At 51.8% G+C, this 18,278-nt stretch overlaps 4 protein-coding genes across 4 annotated transcripts; 1 reads left to right on the top strand and 3 right to left on the bottom strand.

Annotated features, from left to right (window-relative positions):
- Positions 1 to 2: 2 nt before the first annotated feature.
- Positions 3 to 2,815, top strand: BDW74DRAFT_170774 (uncharacterized protein; the record flags this gene model as incomplete). The annotated part of the gene is made up of 4 exons (XM_073727212.1): positions 3 to 225; positions 278 to 864; positions 912 to 1,152; positions 1,890 to 2,815. The coding sequence occupies 4 exons, from the start codon at positions 3 to 5 to the stop codon at positions 2,813 to 2,815; spliced, it is 1,977 nt and encodes a 658-aa protein (XP_073579330.1).
- Positions 2,816 to 3,058: 243 nt separating this feature from the next.
- Positions 3,059 to 7,078, bottom strand: BDW74DRAFT_94732 (WW domain protein). Its single transcript, XM_073734134.1, has 3 exons — positions 4,585 to 7,078; positions 3,932 to 4,538; positions 3,059 to 3,880 (listed from the first exon to the last, which is right to left on the bottom strand). Exons 1-3 carry the CDS (start codon positions 6,990 to 6,992, stop codon positions 3,302 to 3,304), a joined length of 3,594 nt encoding a protein of 1,197 aa, XP_073579329.1. The 5' UTR covers positions 6,993 to 7,078; the 3' UTR covers positions 3,059 to 3,301.
- A 643-nt stretch (positions 7,079 to 7,721) lies between these two features.
- BDW74DRAFT_188217 (Zn(II)2Cys6 transcription factor) lies at positions 7,722 to 10,245 on the bottom strand (the record flags this gene model as incomplete). Its single annotated transcript, XM_073731664.1, has 8 exons — positions 7,722 to 8,123; positions 8,184 to 8,696; positions 8,746 to 8,928; positions 8,987 to 9,564; positions 9,630 to 9,750; positions 9,809 to 9,840; positions 9,901 to 9,908; positions 10,073 to 10,245. The coding sequence occupies 8 exons, from the start codon at positions 10,243 to 10,245 to the stop codon at positions 7,722 to 7,724; spliced, it is 2,010 nt and encodes a 669-aa protein (XP_073579328.1).
- Positions 10,246 to 12,740: 2,495 nt separating this feature from the next.
- BDW74DRAFT_161771 (ECM29 family proteasome component) lies at positions 12,741 to 18,214 on the bottom strand. Its single transcript, XM_073725838.1, has 2 exons — positions 13,222 to 18,214; positions 12,741 to 13,111 (listed from the first exon to the last, which is right to left on the bottom strand). Exons 1-2 carry the CDS (start codon positions 18,097 to 18,099, stop codon positions 12,782 to 12,784), a joined length of 5,208 nt encoding a protein of 1,735 aa, XP_073579327.1. The 5' UTR covers positions 18,100 to 18,214; the 3' UTR covers positions 12,741 to 12,781.
- Positions 18,215 to 18,278: the final 64 nt, after the last annotated feature.

Raw genomic sequence — 18,278 nt, 5'->3', positions numbered from 1 at the left:
CAATGGCTACCGCAGAAGCCCACCACCTTTTTCACGCCCCTATTGCGGATCATTCGTTCTCATCCGACAAGTCGATACTCGCTGTCGCCCGCGAGAACCATGTGGAGCTTTACCAGAAGACAGGCAGCAAGTTCTCCTTGACCGATGAGCTGAAGGGCCATGAGAAGACGGTTACCAGTGTGGACATCGCACCTAACTCAGGTCGCATTGTTACCTGCTCACAGGGTAGGGTTTATTGTTCGCCTTCAATAACGCAGCTAATTCAAATTGTATTCAGATCGCAACGCCTACGTTTGGGAGCAGACCCCAGCTGGTTGGAAGCCGACGCTGGTATTACTTCGGATCAACAGGGCTGCAACCTTTGTGCGCTGGTCACCCTCCGAACAAAAATTTGCCGTCGGATCCGGTGCCCGTGTGATCGCTGTATGTTATTTCGAAGAGGAGAACGACTGGTGGATTTCCAAGCATCTAAAGAAGCCAATTCGGAGCACCATCACCACCCTGGCTTGGCATCCAAATTCTGTTCTTCTTGCCGCAGGATCGACGGACTCTCACGCGAGGATCTTTTCTAGTTTCATTAAGGGCGTTGATACTCGCCCGGAGCCCAGCGCGTGGGGAGAGCGACTTCCGTTCAACACCATCTGTGGCGAGTTTTTGAACGACTCTGCGGGATGGATTCAAGGCGTGTGCTTCTCGCCCAGTGGTAATGCGCTTGCATTTACTGGACATGACAGCAGTGTCACTGTCGTTTACCCTAGTGCCCCTGAGCAGCCCCCCAGGGCAATGCTGAACATCTCAACACGTCTCCTTCCATTCAACAGCTTGATCTGGAATGGGGAAAACGAAATTATTGCTGCCGGCCATGTAAGTTCTGTTTTATCGATAACTAGCGATTTCCTAATGTAGCGTAGGATTGCGAGCCATATCGCCTGCGTGGCGACGAAAATGGATGGCAGTTGGAGGGCAGCATTGAGAGCAAAACGGGCGGAGGCGCAGGGAGCGTTCGTGAGGAGTCTGCCCTTAACATGTTCCGTCAAATGGACCTGAAGGGCCAAACGCAGGCCGACACTCAGCTCAAGACTGTTCATCAGAATACCGTCAACACTATTAGGGCTTATGAGAGCACCGATGGTGCGGTGCACAAACTAAGCAGTAAGTCAACATTTCGGAGGATAAATCCGTGGCGTGTATTGACTCTGTTTAGCAAGCGGAGTGGACGGCCGCGTCGTCATCTGGACCATCTAAGTTGGACTTGCGCCACCGAAAACGGGTTTTAGATGATATAACCAGCCATAGAAATCCAAAGATCATTCATGCCTCATCAACTTGAATTTCAGCTCGAAACCCTTGAATTTGTCCCCAGTAAGCAGTAGTCAGGTGCGATTGGCGGGTGATTAGAGGTTGCATCCGCAAGCCAATTGGGGGTGAGCGATTTTTTTAGCATTATCCCAGATTTATCGACGTCACGTTCCTTTTGGTAGAGATCCTCCGACAACCACTTCATAAAAGACAACCCAGACCCCGCTTTAATGTTCGATAATGCCCAGCTCTAGGGTGCTACGCGATTATGAGTGTGCTTCTTGACAGCTTCCTTCTTGCCTTTGTTGTTGTCCTCGCACAACTATGCACCGTCTCAGCTGCTCGGGTGGTAGTTGAGGCTACTGAGAATGATCGGCCAGAGAAGCAAATCTCGCCAGACCTCTTCGCCACTTTAGAGGAGCTTTCGCGCATTGTTGATATAGCCTACTGCATCGGGACCACTGGTGTTCAGAAACCGTTTCAATGCCTCAGTCACTGTAGAGAATTTAAAGGTTTCGAACTAGTCAACGTGCGCTTTGCCACAGAGAATGCTGGTATAAAATCTCACAAGACTTAGGCATGGCACACAGGCTTTTTCCTTTCCGACTCTTGTGGCTACGTTGCCGTATCTCACCCACCCTCACCAAAGCGAATCGTTGTTGCTTTCCGTGGAACATACTCGATTCCGAATGCCATCGTTGACCTTTCCCTGTACCCTCAGGAGTACGTGCCATTCACCGTAGGCAACAATACCGATGATGATACGCCGGACTGCATAGATTGTTGGGTACACCTTGGTTTCATGAATGCATGGCGATCTACGCGCACAATCATTTTGGACACCATATCCGCATTAGTGGACGAGTACCCCGATTATACTTTGACGTTGGTGGGTCACTCGCTCGGCGGCGCTGTCGCGGCTCTTGCTGGAATAGAGATGCAGCTTCGTGGATGGAATCCTGTCGTGACGACGTTTGGAGAACCAAGGGTGGGAAACAAAGCCTTTGTGGACTTTCTGGACACGGTCTTCCAGCTTGATCCCGCCAACGAAGAGGAGTGGAAATTCCGCAAGGTGACGCATGTGAATGATCCTGTTCCTCTTGTTCCGCTCACGGAATGGGGCTATGAGATGCACGGTGGAGAGATATACATTTCCCGCGTCGAGCTTCCGTTCTCCGTGGAAGATGTCAGGTACTGCCAGGGTGGCACCGATAAAGACTGCATTTCCGGTGCCGAGGGGCAATCGACTACTCCCACTCGACATGCTTCACACGGGAATATTTATCCCTCTTTCAACGAGGACCAGCAAGTCCTTTCACGTCCACCATCTGTTCCAAAAGAGGGCCGGGACCATGAGAAAGGACTGTTTTCAAATCCAGTTGCCCAGACCGCTTCTCATCTCCCATGGAACATAATCCCACCCACGTTCCGACTCTGGGAGCTACTTTACTCGCATCGCGACTATTTTATCAGTTTGGGCCTTTGTGTCCCTGATAGCGACCCGTCATGGACGTAATGGGTTTGCCCATGTTGCCTCTACTCTGCGATGTTGATGAGTGACGATATCTTCATTTTCTTGCTGCTAGCCTATATTGCTGAGATCGATCTGACGTACCGACTGCAGTCCGTACGTATCCTATAGATGATGGCTTGGGTTGCTTCCGTCAGGAGCTGGGTGTAGACGCTAGTTAGGGCTTGAGGACTCTGGCGCTTGGATATCATGTCAATTGTCCCATTCAATCAATCGCTGATTATCTAGCTCTGTCAAAATTCCACAGCACGTTAACGGAAATAGTAATGTTGAACGCTGGCTATCACATAAAAACAGCGCATAGGATGCATTCAGTATGAGATACCAACAGTGACTGGCGTGTAGAGGGAAGAATATGTCAACGCAGGATAGGTATAGAAGTAAAGAATAATAGGGAAAAGTGATATAGAGTAACATAAATATATAAAGTAACATGAATCCGAACTTCCCAAAAAGCCAGGTCAAAACTAATCACTTCCCATGTTCCAGACTTGGCACAATAACCGGCCCATACTTGACGACTTGCCCAAACGACCCATCCCCTTGCACCATGAAGTCAACAGCAAGATTCAGCTTCCCACTGCCACCAGGGAACGGCAGACCACCACCACCCTGCTGCCCATACATCGCAAGCGACATTTGACTCCCGCCGATGGAATCCGGATCATAGGCGACAATGGCAATGTAATTCCGCCTACCCATGAGCTTCTTATGCTCGCGGGCTTGGCCGGTAACATCATTCTGGAAGATCTCCATCATGTCCTCTTTCGTGTCTGAGGGCTGAGACGGGGTGGAGCGGTGGCCGTTTGCGGGGACATAGAGTGGTTTGTTGCTCGAGTGCAGCATTTTGATGATGTACGAGGGTGGCGGACTGTTGACGACAGAGGAGGAGATGAGCTGGTACATTGTTTTGTGGTCTGAGGGGTGGCCAGGATCGTGGACGAGGCCGGCGCCGCAAACGTTGACCGCACCGGAGAGGAAGGTCATTCGGAGCGATTTTTGATGCGCGATGCCCTGGAGGGTGCGGATGAGGTAGGTTCTTTCGAGGTCCTTTTATTCCTTGTTAGTTCTGCGGCTGTCTATGGAAATGACCAGGCTTACCTTGGACTCGTGCGTCCATTGATCTCGAAGCTCGTCGAGCAAGTCGAATTCGCCGAATGGGCTCAGGATCCCACCCATGAGACCGCTTTTCCCGACGGCGCGCTTGACGGAGTCGAACCCGGACCCGACGACGTCCTTGGCCCCTACCACGCCCGCAACAGAACTGGTCACCTTGCCGAGAACGTTGTATGCGCCGGTGACGGCTCGCTTGCCAGTGGTAAATGTCTGGGCGATGTGCTCAGCAGTCTCTAGCCTTGGATAAATGAGAGGCACTGAAGTCATCCAGAGACAGTGCTGGACAGTGGGAGGGAGCATGGCAATCTTGGGGAATATGCCTTGATATGTTGGTCCAGCGAGCACCTGGTGCTGGTTACGCTCGGAGCGACAATCCAGACCAACCAGGACCACGGCTGGTCCAAGATATTTAACAAAATGCCAACCAGTACCAGTAATGGTGAATAGATCATGATCAGTGCTGACGTTGCGGAGGATGTCGAGTGTGGTATGGTGTTGAAAGAGCAGGTACATTTCGATTCCAACGCGGCCAATGTTCTTGAACATGTTGGAGAACTGCATATGCTCCGGATACGAGCCAAAGCCGTCGAAACTAACCGTGTCAGCGCGTTGCGTAATAACCTCCACGCAAGACTTACATATCGTGATCATCAATTTGACAGACATATGGAATCTGAGCAAAGGACTCTCGCAAGTATGGCTGATCGAAATGGCTGGTGTAGTAATGAAAGTACCCGTGGGACACGTCTTGCTCATGAGCGGCCGTCCAAGGCGCTGTCTTCCTCGCTTCTTTTCCTCGAATCAGGAGCCATTGTTTCAGCGATGAAATCTCCTTCCACATCCGGTCTGCGTAGATCTGACCTCCCAGACACAGCTGAGCGTGGAACCCACCAATCTCAGTGTGTTTCTGCATGATATCCTTCCACATGAGACCAATACCGCCTAGCCGCGAGCGCTCGTTCTCGTTGACATTGAGAGAAAAGTCGTTGCCCGAGGTTGCAATAAACCGCCAGCTCGCCTCGTGTTGACCGGCAACCAAGAACTCGTAGCGTGTGCAGCCAAGGTGCGATGTAATAGCATATGTCCATTTCGCGGACCCAGATTCGTCCATCTTCAAGTCAACCTCATATTTGTAAAAGGTCCACCGTTGGTGTGTAGATATGGCCATCGCCTTTAGCTGGCGCGGGTTAGGCGATAGGTCAACACTTTGATGGATATGAATCGTTGGCGGCTGGCCGGCGTCCGTAACAAGAAGAATAGATCCAAACCATACACCGCGTTGGACATCCATGTTCGCATAACGGAGATAAGGGCCAAAATATACGCCGTTTGTAGGCGCTACCTTGTACATCTCCACGCCACTACTTGGAGGAGGTCCACTAAAACCTGCTACAGCCGGGGACTGTAGACTCTCAAACCCAGGGGTCATTGGAACACCGGGGGATGCCAATGGCTTGCCAAATGATGAGAACCCTGGCGATGCCAGAGGATGGGCACTGTACACACTTCCAACGGGGGACATTGGTGCCTCGTTAAGGTTCAGGGGCGTAGGTCCCTTGGGAAACTCCCACTGTGTGGACTGCGTAGGAAGGTGAATATAGTAGTACTGACCAGAGTTTGGGTCCAGATGCGCAATCCAGCCTTCTGGGAGCGGAGGTGGCGATGCCGGGGGCAAGCTGGCTGCTGATGGCGCACTGGCCTGTACTTGTTGAGGCTGGAAAGCTGGATGTTGGTCCTGTTGGCCACCAGCCTGCACATCGTTCTGCGGCTGTGCAGCATCCTGCTGTGGATGTTGCTGTCTTGGTTCATTGGCAAATGCCGGATGGTCTTGGGCCGAGACCATGGGCGCGGTGGCTCCAATTCCCGCAGCCGTTGCTGTTGTTGTGGCTGCAGGATGCTGCGCAGCCGCGGAAGTTGGTTGGTTTGCCGCAGCTGCCAGACGTTGCTTTTCATTGGAGTAGCCCTGGGAAGCAGAAGCTGGTCGTGGTACACTCGAATACGCCGGAGGAGGCGATGAACTGATGCGCATTCTCTCCAGATCTTGCTCGAGAGCATTATTCGGGATCCTCGCAGGCTGTTGAGTCTGTGGTGTTTGTGACGGAGCCACAGCCGGACCTGGTGTAATGTTCGGGCTCGAAATCTGTGGCGGGACCGCTTCGGCGCCCTGGTACACGGTCGGTGGCCCATGAGGGTGAGACCCAGGCAACTCAGTGGGAGTCCATGGACGCTGAATAGGATTCCTAGGTTGCTGCCCGGCGTATTGTTCTGCTCGCCGTTGCGCTGCTGCGCTCTGGGCCTGCAGTCCAGTCAGCGTCGACGTCCCCGCAATCCCCGAAGCCGCATAGCGAGCTTCAATATCAGAAGTCGGGTGCTGCCCGGGCTCAACGATCGGTGTCTCTGGAGGCGGGGGAGACCCTCGCTCGGCACGAGTTGTTGAGGTGGAGGCGGTGGAGCTAAAGCGGTTGATACTATGCTGCGGCGGTTGCAGATTCTGTGACGTTGCCGCACGGGACGCTGGTCTCGCAGAGGCTGAAGGCTGTGGAGGCGGGTAGTAGTGTTGGTTGTAGTCCGGATATGCCATGTTCTGCGGTGGCCCGGCCGCTGGAGGCCCTGGAGGCCGCTGGTTCATCCTGGCCAAGTACCCTTCTCTATCGCCAGTGTCAACTATAGGAGATTCTGGTAGCGGCTTGGGCGCATTTCCTCGTCGTTCCGCCAAAGTCGATTGTTTGGGCTCGCGGCCATCCCGGGGTCGCAAAGCGGGAGGGTAATCAACCGGAGATCTTCCTCCACTGGACGTCGGAGAGGCACTCTGCCTGCCAGCTGGGGGTATTGGGCTCGAACCACTTGAGCCCGGTACCCGCACATATTGCTGCAGCCTTGGCCTGTCATCGGGGTATGGTAGAGGGGCAGCACCCGGAGGAGCTGGAGACGGAGTTTCTCGTTTGCTAATGCGCAACGGCCCAATAACAGGGGACTCGATCTCATGCTGATTAGGGCCTTGTAGGAAAAGCTCCTCCTGGGAACGATTGTTCCCAGAGGGATTCATCGTGACAAAACCGGTTGTCGCGTAGATATCAAACAGTATTCTACCGACTAAACAGCGCGGTGCGAATTTTGTAATGGAAATAAATGAGACAGAGTCCAAGGCTCAGGGGACGAAAAAAAAAGGAGCTATCAAGGTGGGCTGAGATGCGGGGTGTTGGAGAGAAGAATAGGCGTCAGCGTATGCGCAGAGTAAATAACCTATGCGCCACAACTTGAAACCCAACGGCGACAAGCAGGTTCAGAAACAAGCGCAGAAGCCTGTGACCAGCTTCGGCCTGATGGTGATCACAGTCATCATCACGCAGCGAGCGAGCAGCAGCAGATGCAGTGGTTGGTTGACTGGGTTGAGATAGGCGCCGGGCATTTCGCAGCGTCTTGGGAGTCTTCATTGGCCCAGCAGAGCGCAGAGGAGGGGCTGCTCTGGCTACAAATTGCCGCCAAGGAGCGAATGAAACCCCAGGAATTGACAGTGTATTCTTTGGAAAAGGAGATGAAGCTGCTAATAATGATATCTGTCTAATCATTTCAGGATCATCTCCAAGCTTAGTCTAAGGATGTCACAGGTCTGGATCGTTCAGAATCTCCGATGTCTGGCTCGGCTCGCCCCGTAGCGAGAATTATAAGTACATTATCCGGTTCATAACGAAGTGCATGACTCGTGTATTCGTTGCTAATGAAACATGACATTGACATGGATAAATAATCATTGAAAACAGTGCTTCATGACACTTCAACCATAACTCACTAGTCTAAACCTGTGGTTCGCTGCTACCTCCCTCCAGTTGATCTCGCGCATATGCCCTCCATTTCGCAAATGCTGCAATTGGGTCTCGCACACAAGCTGAAGTAATGACCTCGCCGTCGCCGCCTGGTGCCCATACTCTCCAAGACTTGCCAACAGCTCCAACGCTGTCATTTTAGCGTCGTTTGATGTCGTAACAGAGCCGGTCAAGAAGAGGGGGAAAATTAGGAATAGAGGGCCTCTGTGACGGCTATGGACAGCCAATCTTGCTGCAGAATGGAGGATCGCCTCTGTGTGGTGTTGAATCTCTTGTTCAAGATTTGGTAACACTTGTCCATGCCATGAAAGTGAACAGGAATAAAGAAGAGATGTGTGGAAGAGGACAGACAACTGGATGGTATAAGTTAGCTTTGTCTCCGGACATACCACCAGTCGTGTTTCCTTGCTCACCTGATGGAAGATGTGTCGTGCTCGCCGGGATAGGTTTGGTTGATTCTCTATGAGAAACCGAACTTCCTGCGAATTCCACAACTGCCTAAACGCCCCACGGAGAGACTCAAGCTCCCGATACACACTCTCCGTACATGCAACGGTCGAGGCCCTCACTCCGGCAGCAGAGAATCCAAGGCGTGCTGCCAGCACAAAGCACTCTCGATACACACACGTAAGTAAAGGTTGGGCATCACGTCCTTCATTTTGCATGGACCCCGCTTGTTCAAACCCCACTGGGTAAAGAAGGGATTCGGCCTTGGGAAGGAAGTGGCCCTCAACCGCTGCCCTGATATATTCTCCCGATCCAGTGCCGCTGAAAAGAGCATATAGATCAACTTGGCAAATCAACCAGATAATGACAGGGTATCGCTCGCTTTCAGCGACGGATTGTCTCACTAACGATAATTGCAGCAATCGAGACAAATGGTGTGACCAGAGATTTGGGCCGTTGCTAGGCGCTGCAAAAGCAATCTAACTCCGTTAGCACGGGATGAAATGGCCAGACACGCACGTTACAAACCTGGTATACAACTAGCAGGAAATGAGTCAGAAATAGTCCATCCGACAGAACATCGTCGCAGTTCTGAAGGCTGCTCTGGATGGATGGTAGGCCATGGTCATAGTACTGTAGGACATCCATGTAGTGAGAATTTCCCTGACGAACCAGACTGAGGGCTGACACCGCCATCATTACATGAAGAAGCTGTCATCGAAGTCGTTAGGATTCATGCAGCCCAAGCAAAGCACTCGGCACCACCCACTGGAGGGAAATTGGAAGCCTCTTGCTCAAAAATATTCGCCTCCAAGTAGCCGTGGCCCCCAGGAATCAATTGCATCCACACGACATTCTGGAAATGATCAAAAAGCGCCATGTCGTAAGTCTCAAGATCGACGGACTCGGAGACCTGATCCTCCGAGATATCCTGCAAAGGAGTATACAACATCGTGTTTGGGACGGAAGGTAGGTCAGACTCTGGAGATTGCGTATAGCTCCGACGGCTGGGATATGCTTGCTTCCTGGAATCTCTGAATTGATTCAGAAACACCACATTGGGGTCCTCGGATATAGTGACGTCGTCCATGGGATCGTAGCTACTGTACTCGGAAAGTGGACTCGAGTACCGGTGGCTAGGCACAGTTTCAAGTGTGTCCTCTGAGTATTCCGGGAGGCGCGCAAAGCTTTCTGGTACCACAACAACATGGTACGTCCCAGGCGCAGACCCTTGGGCTTTCTTCTCCCGGTCTTCGTCTGATGTAAGCCTTGAGAAATCGGGTAGTAAATCGTAAGGAAACGACTCCGAAGCAGCGAAGTGCTCTCTCCTGTGAGATGTTTTGGCTGCTAGAATCACACCATGCCGATTAGCATACTGAGTAAGGCGTTTAGGACAGAACGGGGGTCCTTACGGTCCCAAACAACATTTCCTATAGTCTTGACATCGGGCATGCGCTCCATAACTCGACGAGTGTCATCTCTGAAACACAGTCGTGGCTGGTAGTCGCAAACATGACCAAGCCGTGCGCATTGCTGGATATCGCTTCATGTTAACATACCCGTGGAAACCAAACATCGGACCTTAACTCACGTTGCACTGTGGATGGACCTCATCGCATTTGACTATGAGCAGTCAGTACATGATCTAATGCCTAATGGCACACGGGATCGGACTTGACTCACTTTTGCGACTCTAAATACGAGATAGATCGTCCACGTCAGCGCATGCTCACGTTATATAACCTATTTGCATGAGATAAAAAGGATATGGCTCACTCTGCATGTCCTATATATTGGAATCAAGTTAGAAAAGACATACCAAGAGGAGAATTTCGCCATGATAGAAGAGACATACCAGCATCCAGTCCGGGACCGCGGCGGGAAGCGGAGACGAGGCTGGATCATTGTCGCCCTGACAGCCGTCGGTGCACCGCCATGGCGGCTCGAAGGCGTCACCTCATCCTTGGGTGCAATGGTAGGCAGGCGTAATGGGCGCTTCCTCGAAGGTTGGCCTTTGCGGGTGGACATCTCTAAGCCAGGGAAGGTACTGGAATGAAGCGTTTATAAAAAGGGCTGGCGCTGTAACGGATTAGAAAGGAACACCAGTTCGAGAGGATGATGGGGAGCAATCGACAAGCTACCTTTAAGCATATATATAGTATGACACTAGAGCCGCAAGAGCCACGTGTGGGCGATGATAGCTTTCGGCCGGGCCCTTGCCCTGGTTTACTTTTTTTACCTTTTTACCTTTCGATTGTACGCAACCGGTAATCGGAAGCGAAAAAAAAGTAAGAGCCAGATCAGAAAGACCAGAAAAGGGATCGAATGAATCGTGAAGATACGTCTTCAGCTGGGGTGGGGGGACCAGTCTGGACAGAAATAAGCACGCCAGCATCGCGTACTCCGTGGAGCTATCCATGATGAGACTAGGGGAGGCAACAAAACGAGGGATTAGACAAAAAAAGAAGGAAAACAAGGGGATGCATGAGACGCAATCCCGGTAAGGTCTTGAAGAAGTGCATCCAGCCTGCCACAGACTAGGGTATCTAGGCTGGCTGTACGAAGGGGAACGCCGAAATACGAACGGAGGACGAGAAAAGTCCAGCGAATAGGATTGAGTCGGAGGAGAGAGGAGCCAGCGAGCGATGCGGCGATTCGTGCGGGTCGATTTGGGAGATCGAGAGAGGGAGAATAAACTAAGACCAAGCACGGAGTCGGTGCGGTGCACTGTGCAGCTGCCAACCATGTGGGCTCCACACCCACCCACACTCTGAATCTGAAATATTATTGAATCTGATTCTGTCTCTGATCTTTTCAAGGCCTGGTCCCCATTCCCCCATCGGTCGCCCTCATCTCTTTCTCCTGCGTCGCTCTTTTCTTTTTCCCAACCTTCCTGCTGTCGGGCTGCAAGAGCTCAATTTCCTCAAGACTCAGCCTGCCTTGTGGCAAAAAATAGAAGTCTCGTTTCGATCCTTCAAAACCTTCAGGCACTCTGGTCACATCGCGTTCCCATTAATCGGGCCCGGATGGGGTGAGGACATGCTTGCCTCTCTCTCCATCATTTTCTCGGAGCCGAGGGCAGTCCAGGGAGGAACTAGACTGAGTTTTTGTTTTTGCCATACCTTGGTCTAATCTAGTTTGCGTTCTAGTCTGGACAGTTCACACGGCGATGTCCTATCTCGCACTTCACTTCACTAGTACGTAGTGGTCTACTCCCCGTTGGTCTCGGGGCTTGGAGGGCTGGGGGGCTTGGAGGCTTGGACTGCATCTCCACGAATGGGCCCTGGACCTAGACTCCCATTGACCCTCTCGCGTCTCGGCGCTCGCACTCTGTGCTAGGCCTGCCATGTGCCAGTTAGAAACGCGACTACCGATGGGACTAAATTAGCGGCCCAGAAAGTTGTTCTAACTTCTGACCTCTGATTATCAGCGTCTGAAGTTTTGCCGTGCAGACTACTCCGGATCGGATTCCCAAAGAATAGATAATCGCCCCGGCCTGGTCTGGAGCACCCAAGGGACAGGGTGAGGAAAAAGCAAAGAAAGGGCGAGGTGCAGGTCTTCATAGTCCGCCGGATTATCGAGCCCGACCCAGTGTTGGCCCCTCGGCAAGCTTCGCCTGTGATTCGCCAGCGCCTGCATGACTGGTCTGACTCGGAGGAGGGAGGCAATAATCATTGTTCTTGTCGCACTCTATCGTAAATAAGGATATTGGTCAGAAAATACTAATCGACATTTCGGACGAGGCCAGCTTTAGCCAGCTTTAGAGCCCGACGCTAACTCCAGGAACAGAACGGACCGCAGCAGTCGGCTGATGAACCCTCCTCTTCGCTTCGCGCCCTCTCCTCCCTCAAGTCCCACGTCGGGTGACACTGGCACCGCTGATAGGGCTCCTTGCTGTTCCGGCTCAAGGGAACGAACCACTGGCAGCAAAACAAACCATTTCTTAGCTGCAGGCCCGCACGCTGCAGCCCATGCAATCTTGAAATCCCCAGGGTGGCTGGCTGAAAGCGAGATTTGTAGCACAAAGTTTCCCCAGAGTTCCAGACATTTCAGCTGCTCGATCGGCGTTCAATCCCGTCTGCTAGGTTCATCATACCTGTCAGCCGTTAAGAACCGCCCGAAACCTCTTTACTCTGGTGCCAACTGTCCGATCACCTGATCGAGTACCTGCCTGACGGGCCCAGATCTCTCCTCCCTTCGCCAGTCGCCGATGCTCGTTCGTAGTCGCGGGTCTATCTCCCGTCCCGCTTGCTGGCAGAGCTTGACGTATGAAGCCATCGCCTCTGCACGTCCCTTTCGGATGGCCTCGACCGACAAGTCAATCTCGCAAGAGAGCAACTCCCCTGTCAGCGCCGCCAAGATCTCGTGAATCTCGCGTAGATGATTAGCTTCGCCGTCCCCTTCGGAAGCCCATGTGCTTAATTGGGTGAAGAGGAGGCGCAGCCCTTCGTACAAAGAAATCTGCACCTGTTTTCCTCCGTGCTTCAGAGCTCTACGAATGTTTGGCCTCAATTCAGCCAGATAGCCTTCCAATATTGTGCGACCTAAAACTCAAGTTCTTTTATTAGCTCACCGATGTGAAACGCGGAAAAGGGAGGCTCTTCTCACCTCTCGAGGGTGCTTGCAACGTTGAGTTAAAGCACTGCAGGAGGCAATTTACACAAGCCGCCAGCGTATTCTCCAGAGTTTGTTTTGCCCTCGAACCGCTACCCGAGTCAACATCCATGGGGTCTCCTGCATCGTCGTCAATGTCATCCAGCACTTTGGAAACGATACTGATTGCTTCTGCCGTAAGATCGAGGTCCTTGCGCGCTTGTGCGACCCCACCAAGAGCAGTCAGGCCATGTGGCCGATATGCAGGGTTATTCCGTTTTGCCTCTCGAATCGTAATCGTCTGCGCGCAGATCAGCCCGTAGCTCAAAGCCAAATTGCCCAAAATAAAAGCAGTCGCCGACCATATGAAAAAAAGCAAAAAGTGTAAAGACCCATCGTTTTCTTACTTACCTTCATCAGCTCTCCCAGCTGTGGCTGTTCCAGCCACAATTTCCTAGCTTGGCTCGCAAACCGTACAAATGCCTTGAGCACATTTTCCTTCCCATCCCAGGTCTTTCCAGCCAATGCCCGTTCTAGAACAGGCCAGAGGTACTGACTGGTGCCCATGTCGATCTCCGAATCCAGTGACGTGATGGCGTCTCCGATTGCCAACGCTGCGGTATGTTTTATCGCCCAGCGAGCTGACTCCAGGTTATCCCTGACAAGATCGGTAATTTCTTTGATGTACAGGGATACAGCCCGGTTGCCGCCCACGTTGTCCTGCCACGTTTTGTCAAACACCTCGCGGACATGCTCATCCAGGTCATGTTTCGCGACGAACACAAACGGCAAGGCGGTCGATGCAAACGCCATGAAGCGATCATTCGACAGCTTTGACGATGAATGTAGGATCTCGGCAGAAATCACCCGCTGGTTGGCATCTACAGCTGTGAGGTATAGAGACTTGGCATGCTCAATTGTTCTGAGGATTTTGTCGTCTGAGGCGAGACGCATGAGGTAGCCAATGGATGAGCAGTAGGATGCGCTCACCGTGTCGTTCTTGTCCACGACGTACTTACCGAGGAGCTGGATGAATCGATCGGCGTAGGGCTGGAAGAGGACTGTCCGCATGCTTAGCAAAACTAGCACACGGCTGCACCCGACCTTTGATGGCAGGCCAACGGCGGACCGAAGCACGCCTTCAAGCTTGGCTGCGAATTCCTTCATGCTCTCGTCGTCTAGCATATCGATAAGATATCGCTCAATTACTTCCATCATGGGAGAGGTGCGGATGCTGGACAGCCTCATCTTGTCTATGTCTTGCCCTGTTAGCCCGTACTTGTCGGCGTTGAGATGAACGTAATTGACTGCCTGGGGCTCCAGCGAGCTGAGGCAGTTTAGGAACTGCTCTATAATGCTAGGGACAAACGGTCGCAGCGAATTACCGGGTCCCTTTTTGATCATTTGTATAAGAGCTCCAAGTGCAAATCCCTGAACTTCTTGGACGCTGGATTCCATGCCTTTGTCACTTAGAAGAAATGGTATGGTAGTTTCCAGCATAGTCCTAACTCTTTTCGTGTCAGAATCGCTCACTTCTAATGTGCGGATAACAGATCCAGTTATTGTTTGACAGAGCTTAAGAGCAGCAATGCGGACACTCTCCTTGATATCATCAACAAGCTTGAATGCCTTGGTAAAGATTTCATCGACGTATTTGGCATACACGTCTGGCTGCCGGCCCTGGATTAAATCTGCAATTGCGGCACAGCTGGCCTGTCGCATTCGCCATTCGCGCCCGGCCAGCATACTCTTCAAAAGATCAGTAATGATCTCGTCGAAGTGAGCACTGATGACAGCATTTGGGTCCTTAACCAACGCAAGCCAGATTGTGTTCATTGAGCGCTGCACGTTCGGATTCGGATCGAACCGGTATCGAAAGAGCTTTGGGTAGATCTTGGTGTTCTTCGCCAGGTATCCATTGACGCTGGAGTCGGAGAAAATACTGCTGATACCAATTTTGCTGAACGCTGCCCGGCTTGTCCAGAGCGCGTTGTTGGAAGCCAGTGACATGAAGCGATAAACAAGAGTGGGGTCGCCAGCCTCGGACGCGAGGTTCATGATGTCTTTGTACGTGTTGACCGACGAGCCTCCGCTGGTTGGTAATGCTCCTGGTTCGAAGAGCTCGGTGTTTTCATTCACTTTCCCTCCACGGAGGTTTGCGCTAGTCGCGGTAAACGAGTCCACAAGGTCACGAACGAGGTCATCCTTAAGAGCTTGGTCGCCCATTTCGTACACTAAGCTCAATCCCTGGGCGCCAGTTTCCTGGACCATCTCGTCCCGGTCGCCTAATAAGCTAGCAAACGTGATCTGGCATTTGCGTAGACGGCTTTGTACTTCGTCAATGTGGCCGCAATTTTTGACTAGACAGAGTAACCATATCGCAGATGCTTTCCTCAGAGACGGTTTTGATGCTCTGCAATCTGTAGCAAGCTTATCGCAAACACCCGCAAGAACGGAAGTCGGAATCTTATTTTCAGGAACCTGCTCGTCAACGTCGAATTCGGGAACTAGTGATTTGGAGCTCCAACCGGCGACGGCATTGCTCAGTGCCTCGCCTACTGTAAAGTGAACTTCGGGACTTCGGAGCTCATGCAAACTGTAAAGAGCATCAAGCAGTTGCTCATACTGCGGCGCGTCACTCGGAAAGGAGAGTGGAAGCAACCCGATAGCTGAGATAGCAATATTACTCTCGGCCTTTGCATCCTTGACAAGCTTCTCCTTTACCGTGTTCCACTCATCGTCAGTAAACGTAGCCGGAGACAAGAGACCAGACAAGCTTAGTTGGCCAATAGCTGTCTGTGCAGCCTGCCGGAGAAGAGAGTCGCGCGACGTATCAACAATTGTAAAGACAATCTTGACAAATCCGTTCAGTTGCGCCTCGGAAAGCTTCGCTTTTGCTTCTCGGAACGCAAACCTGCTAAATATGAAGGCTAGTGCGAGTATCGCTCCTCGAGCCTTGAGGACTCTCTCGCCAACCGCCGACTCCCAAGACTCTGTCGTGGCCGAAAGCTCCGCTGCTAGATCGGACAGGTCCTTCTGTGGAAAGGCGGGATGTGAAGTTAGAATACCGATTGCCCGAGCGGTGGTGTTCTGAGCATCCTGGTCATTGCTAGACAAAGTCCCTTTCAGCGAGAGAGTTTGTGGTAGAAGCCATTCAACCGAGTTGTTGGCTGCCAATGAGCAGATACTAACAAAATGCTCTCCACAAGTTCGCCGGCCCTCTCCAGACCCATCAACAAGACCCATGAGAGTAGACTGAAGGAATCTTCCAACTTTATCCTGCTCATTCAATTGCATATGCCTTTTCAATGCCGCTCGCGCCTTTTCATCCGATGCGAGCATCAAATCAAGCTTAGATTCCCAATCTTGCTCTATCTCCATCTCAAGCCCGCCCGCTAAGAGACTCTTCCAAAACAAGATATTGCGGAGAAATGTCATTGCCGGGGCAAATGACTCTCTATATCGGCCAGAGAACATTCCAAACTCATGATTTTCTGGTACTACTGTGAACAGCAGAAAGTTCGTGGCCTCAATAAAGCTCGGAAAGTCAAAGTACGAAGTGGCTCCAGATGAAGAACTGGTCGTTTTATTCTCCATGGTCGGATTCATCAGCCTGTACCAATATGGATGGAGGCCCTTTCTCCCCTCCTCAGAAATCTCCTGGCGCTTATCGGTGCCACCTGCAACGGCCATGAGATCGATCCAGCGCGCAACAACGTCGCTAAATGGCAAAAATCGGTTCGTAAATCGTACAGTTGCATATTGTGGGCCACGCACAATTCTGCACCCCGTTTCCTCGTGGTCGTCTCCGGGGTATGTCCTCATCTGGGACAGGAGGAAATGGCTCAATTCCTTTTGAAACTCGACATTCCCGACATCTATTGACGAATTAAGAATGCTTCCGAGGGCCTGTTCAATGCTAACGAAAATTTGAGGCCCGGAGTCATCGCAGCTAAGCGACGTGAACAGCCATTTGATCAGCTCGAAATAAGAAATCGTTTCGTGCCCATCACTAAATTTGAGGTCAGCTTTGGGGACAATTATCCCAATGCTCTCATATGCAAGAGCGCGTAGACTCAGATCAGTACCAGGAAGCCGCTGCCCGCTAGCTGCAGGACTAGGCCAACCCTGGGAGCGAATGAAGTCCATCAAACCGGCGATGACCTTTGGGGCCATCTGTCTGAGATCAGCCGGCGACCCCATGCGGACCACCCACGTTGTAAAGTTGAAGATCTGGGTCCGTAACTTTGATGCCTGGAGCCCTTGGGAAGACCGTGCCGCGTCTGATAAGAGACCATCCTCAATCAATCGAACTATTTCATTAGTGTGTGTCGTGGCTGCCACCGACTTTCCGAGGAAAACAAGAAGCCTTGTTTGGAGGGCAGGACGCGCCGGGCGAGCGCCGTCTGGTGTTCCAGCACCAAAGTAGAGTTGATAGAGCTGCTGCACAACATCTTGGTTTTCAAGGTCTGGTATAAACCTCTTGAGAAGTTCTTCGGCCAGATCAGACAAGCGAGAGTTACTGTCTGCGGACGCGATGGTCGCGGGCATCATCCGTTCTGAATCACTGAATGCTCCGCTAGAGATGAACCTCAATACTCGAACTTTCGTTTCCGTGAGATTCAACCCGCCATCTCTGGCGGGGTCCCACGTCTCAGTTACAGGCGCGTCCTTATTCAAAAATTTGTACTCTGCCGGAGATAGACCTGGACAAGTGGAAGTGTCCTTCTCAGGCGTAAGAAGCAGTAGTCTCGCAAACCAGTAAGAGAGGAACCGTGTGTCCTTGTCAGAGAGACCTAAACGAGCCTTCAAATTGACATCATCCGCGCTATCCTTCGGCGGAAGCTTCAAGAGTGGCAACAACCGTAGTACCAGGTTAAACACAACAGCGCCCTGGTTCACAGACGTCCCGATCTCGGAGATGCCCTGCAGTAAAGGCACCAGGATCTCAACTCTGGCATCAGAACCCAAACGATCAATACCCTGCTGTAGGTAGATCAGGTCAAAATGCCTGATAAGCTGTGCTTTGTGCTCCTTGAACTGCTTTAAAAGCGCCGCAACAGGGAGCTTGATTGCGGGAGCCTTGACTCTGGTGTTGATATGCTGGCAAACGGAAATCACTTTGCTGCGAACAGCATGGCTGTCGGCGCCCAGTTTCAGTAACAAAGGGGCCAGGTATGTGCCGAGAAGGGACTCTAGCTTCTCGTCTGTATCTGCTAAAGCGATTCTGAGCTCAACCTTGGAAATCAAGCTAAGCTCTCTGGCTTCCGCACTGTCGGTCGCGGCCATGTTGAGTGAATTTATGGTAAAAGATGAGGACTGATATCAAACATGGAATGGCAGAATATGCATTTCAACAAAAGAACAACTGAAAAAGAAAGCACAAAAGAGGATGAGATTCAAAGTCGCCCCCAAGCCACCATGTAGGTAGAAACGCTCAACGTCAGCTGTAGTGGACCTGATAGTTG

Source organism: Aspergillus multicolor (genome assembly GCF_047715735.1).
Source record: "Aspergillus multicolor strain CBS 133.54 unplaced genomic scaffold BDW74scaffold_37, whole genome shotgun sequence".
NCBI lineage: Eukaryota > Fungi > Ascomycota > Eurotiomycetes > Eurotiales > Aspergillaceae > Aspergillus > Aspergillus multicolor.
The sequence above is the reverse complement of the archived record's forward strand: the minus strand, read 5'-3'. Positions and strand labels throughout refer to the sequence as shown.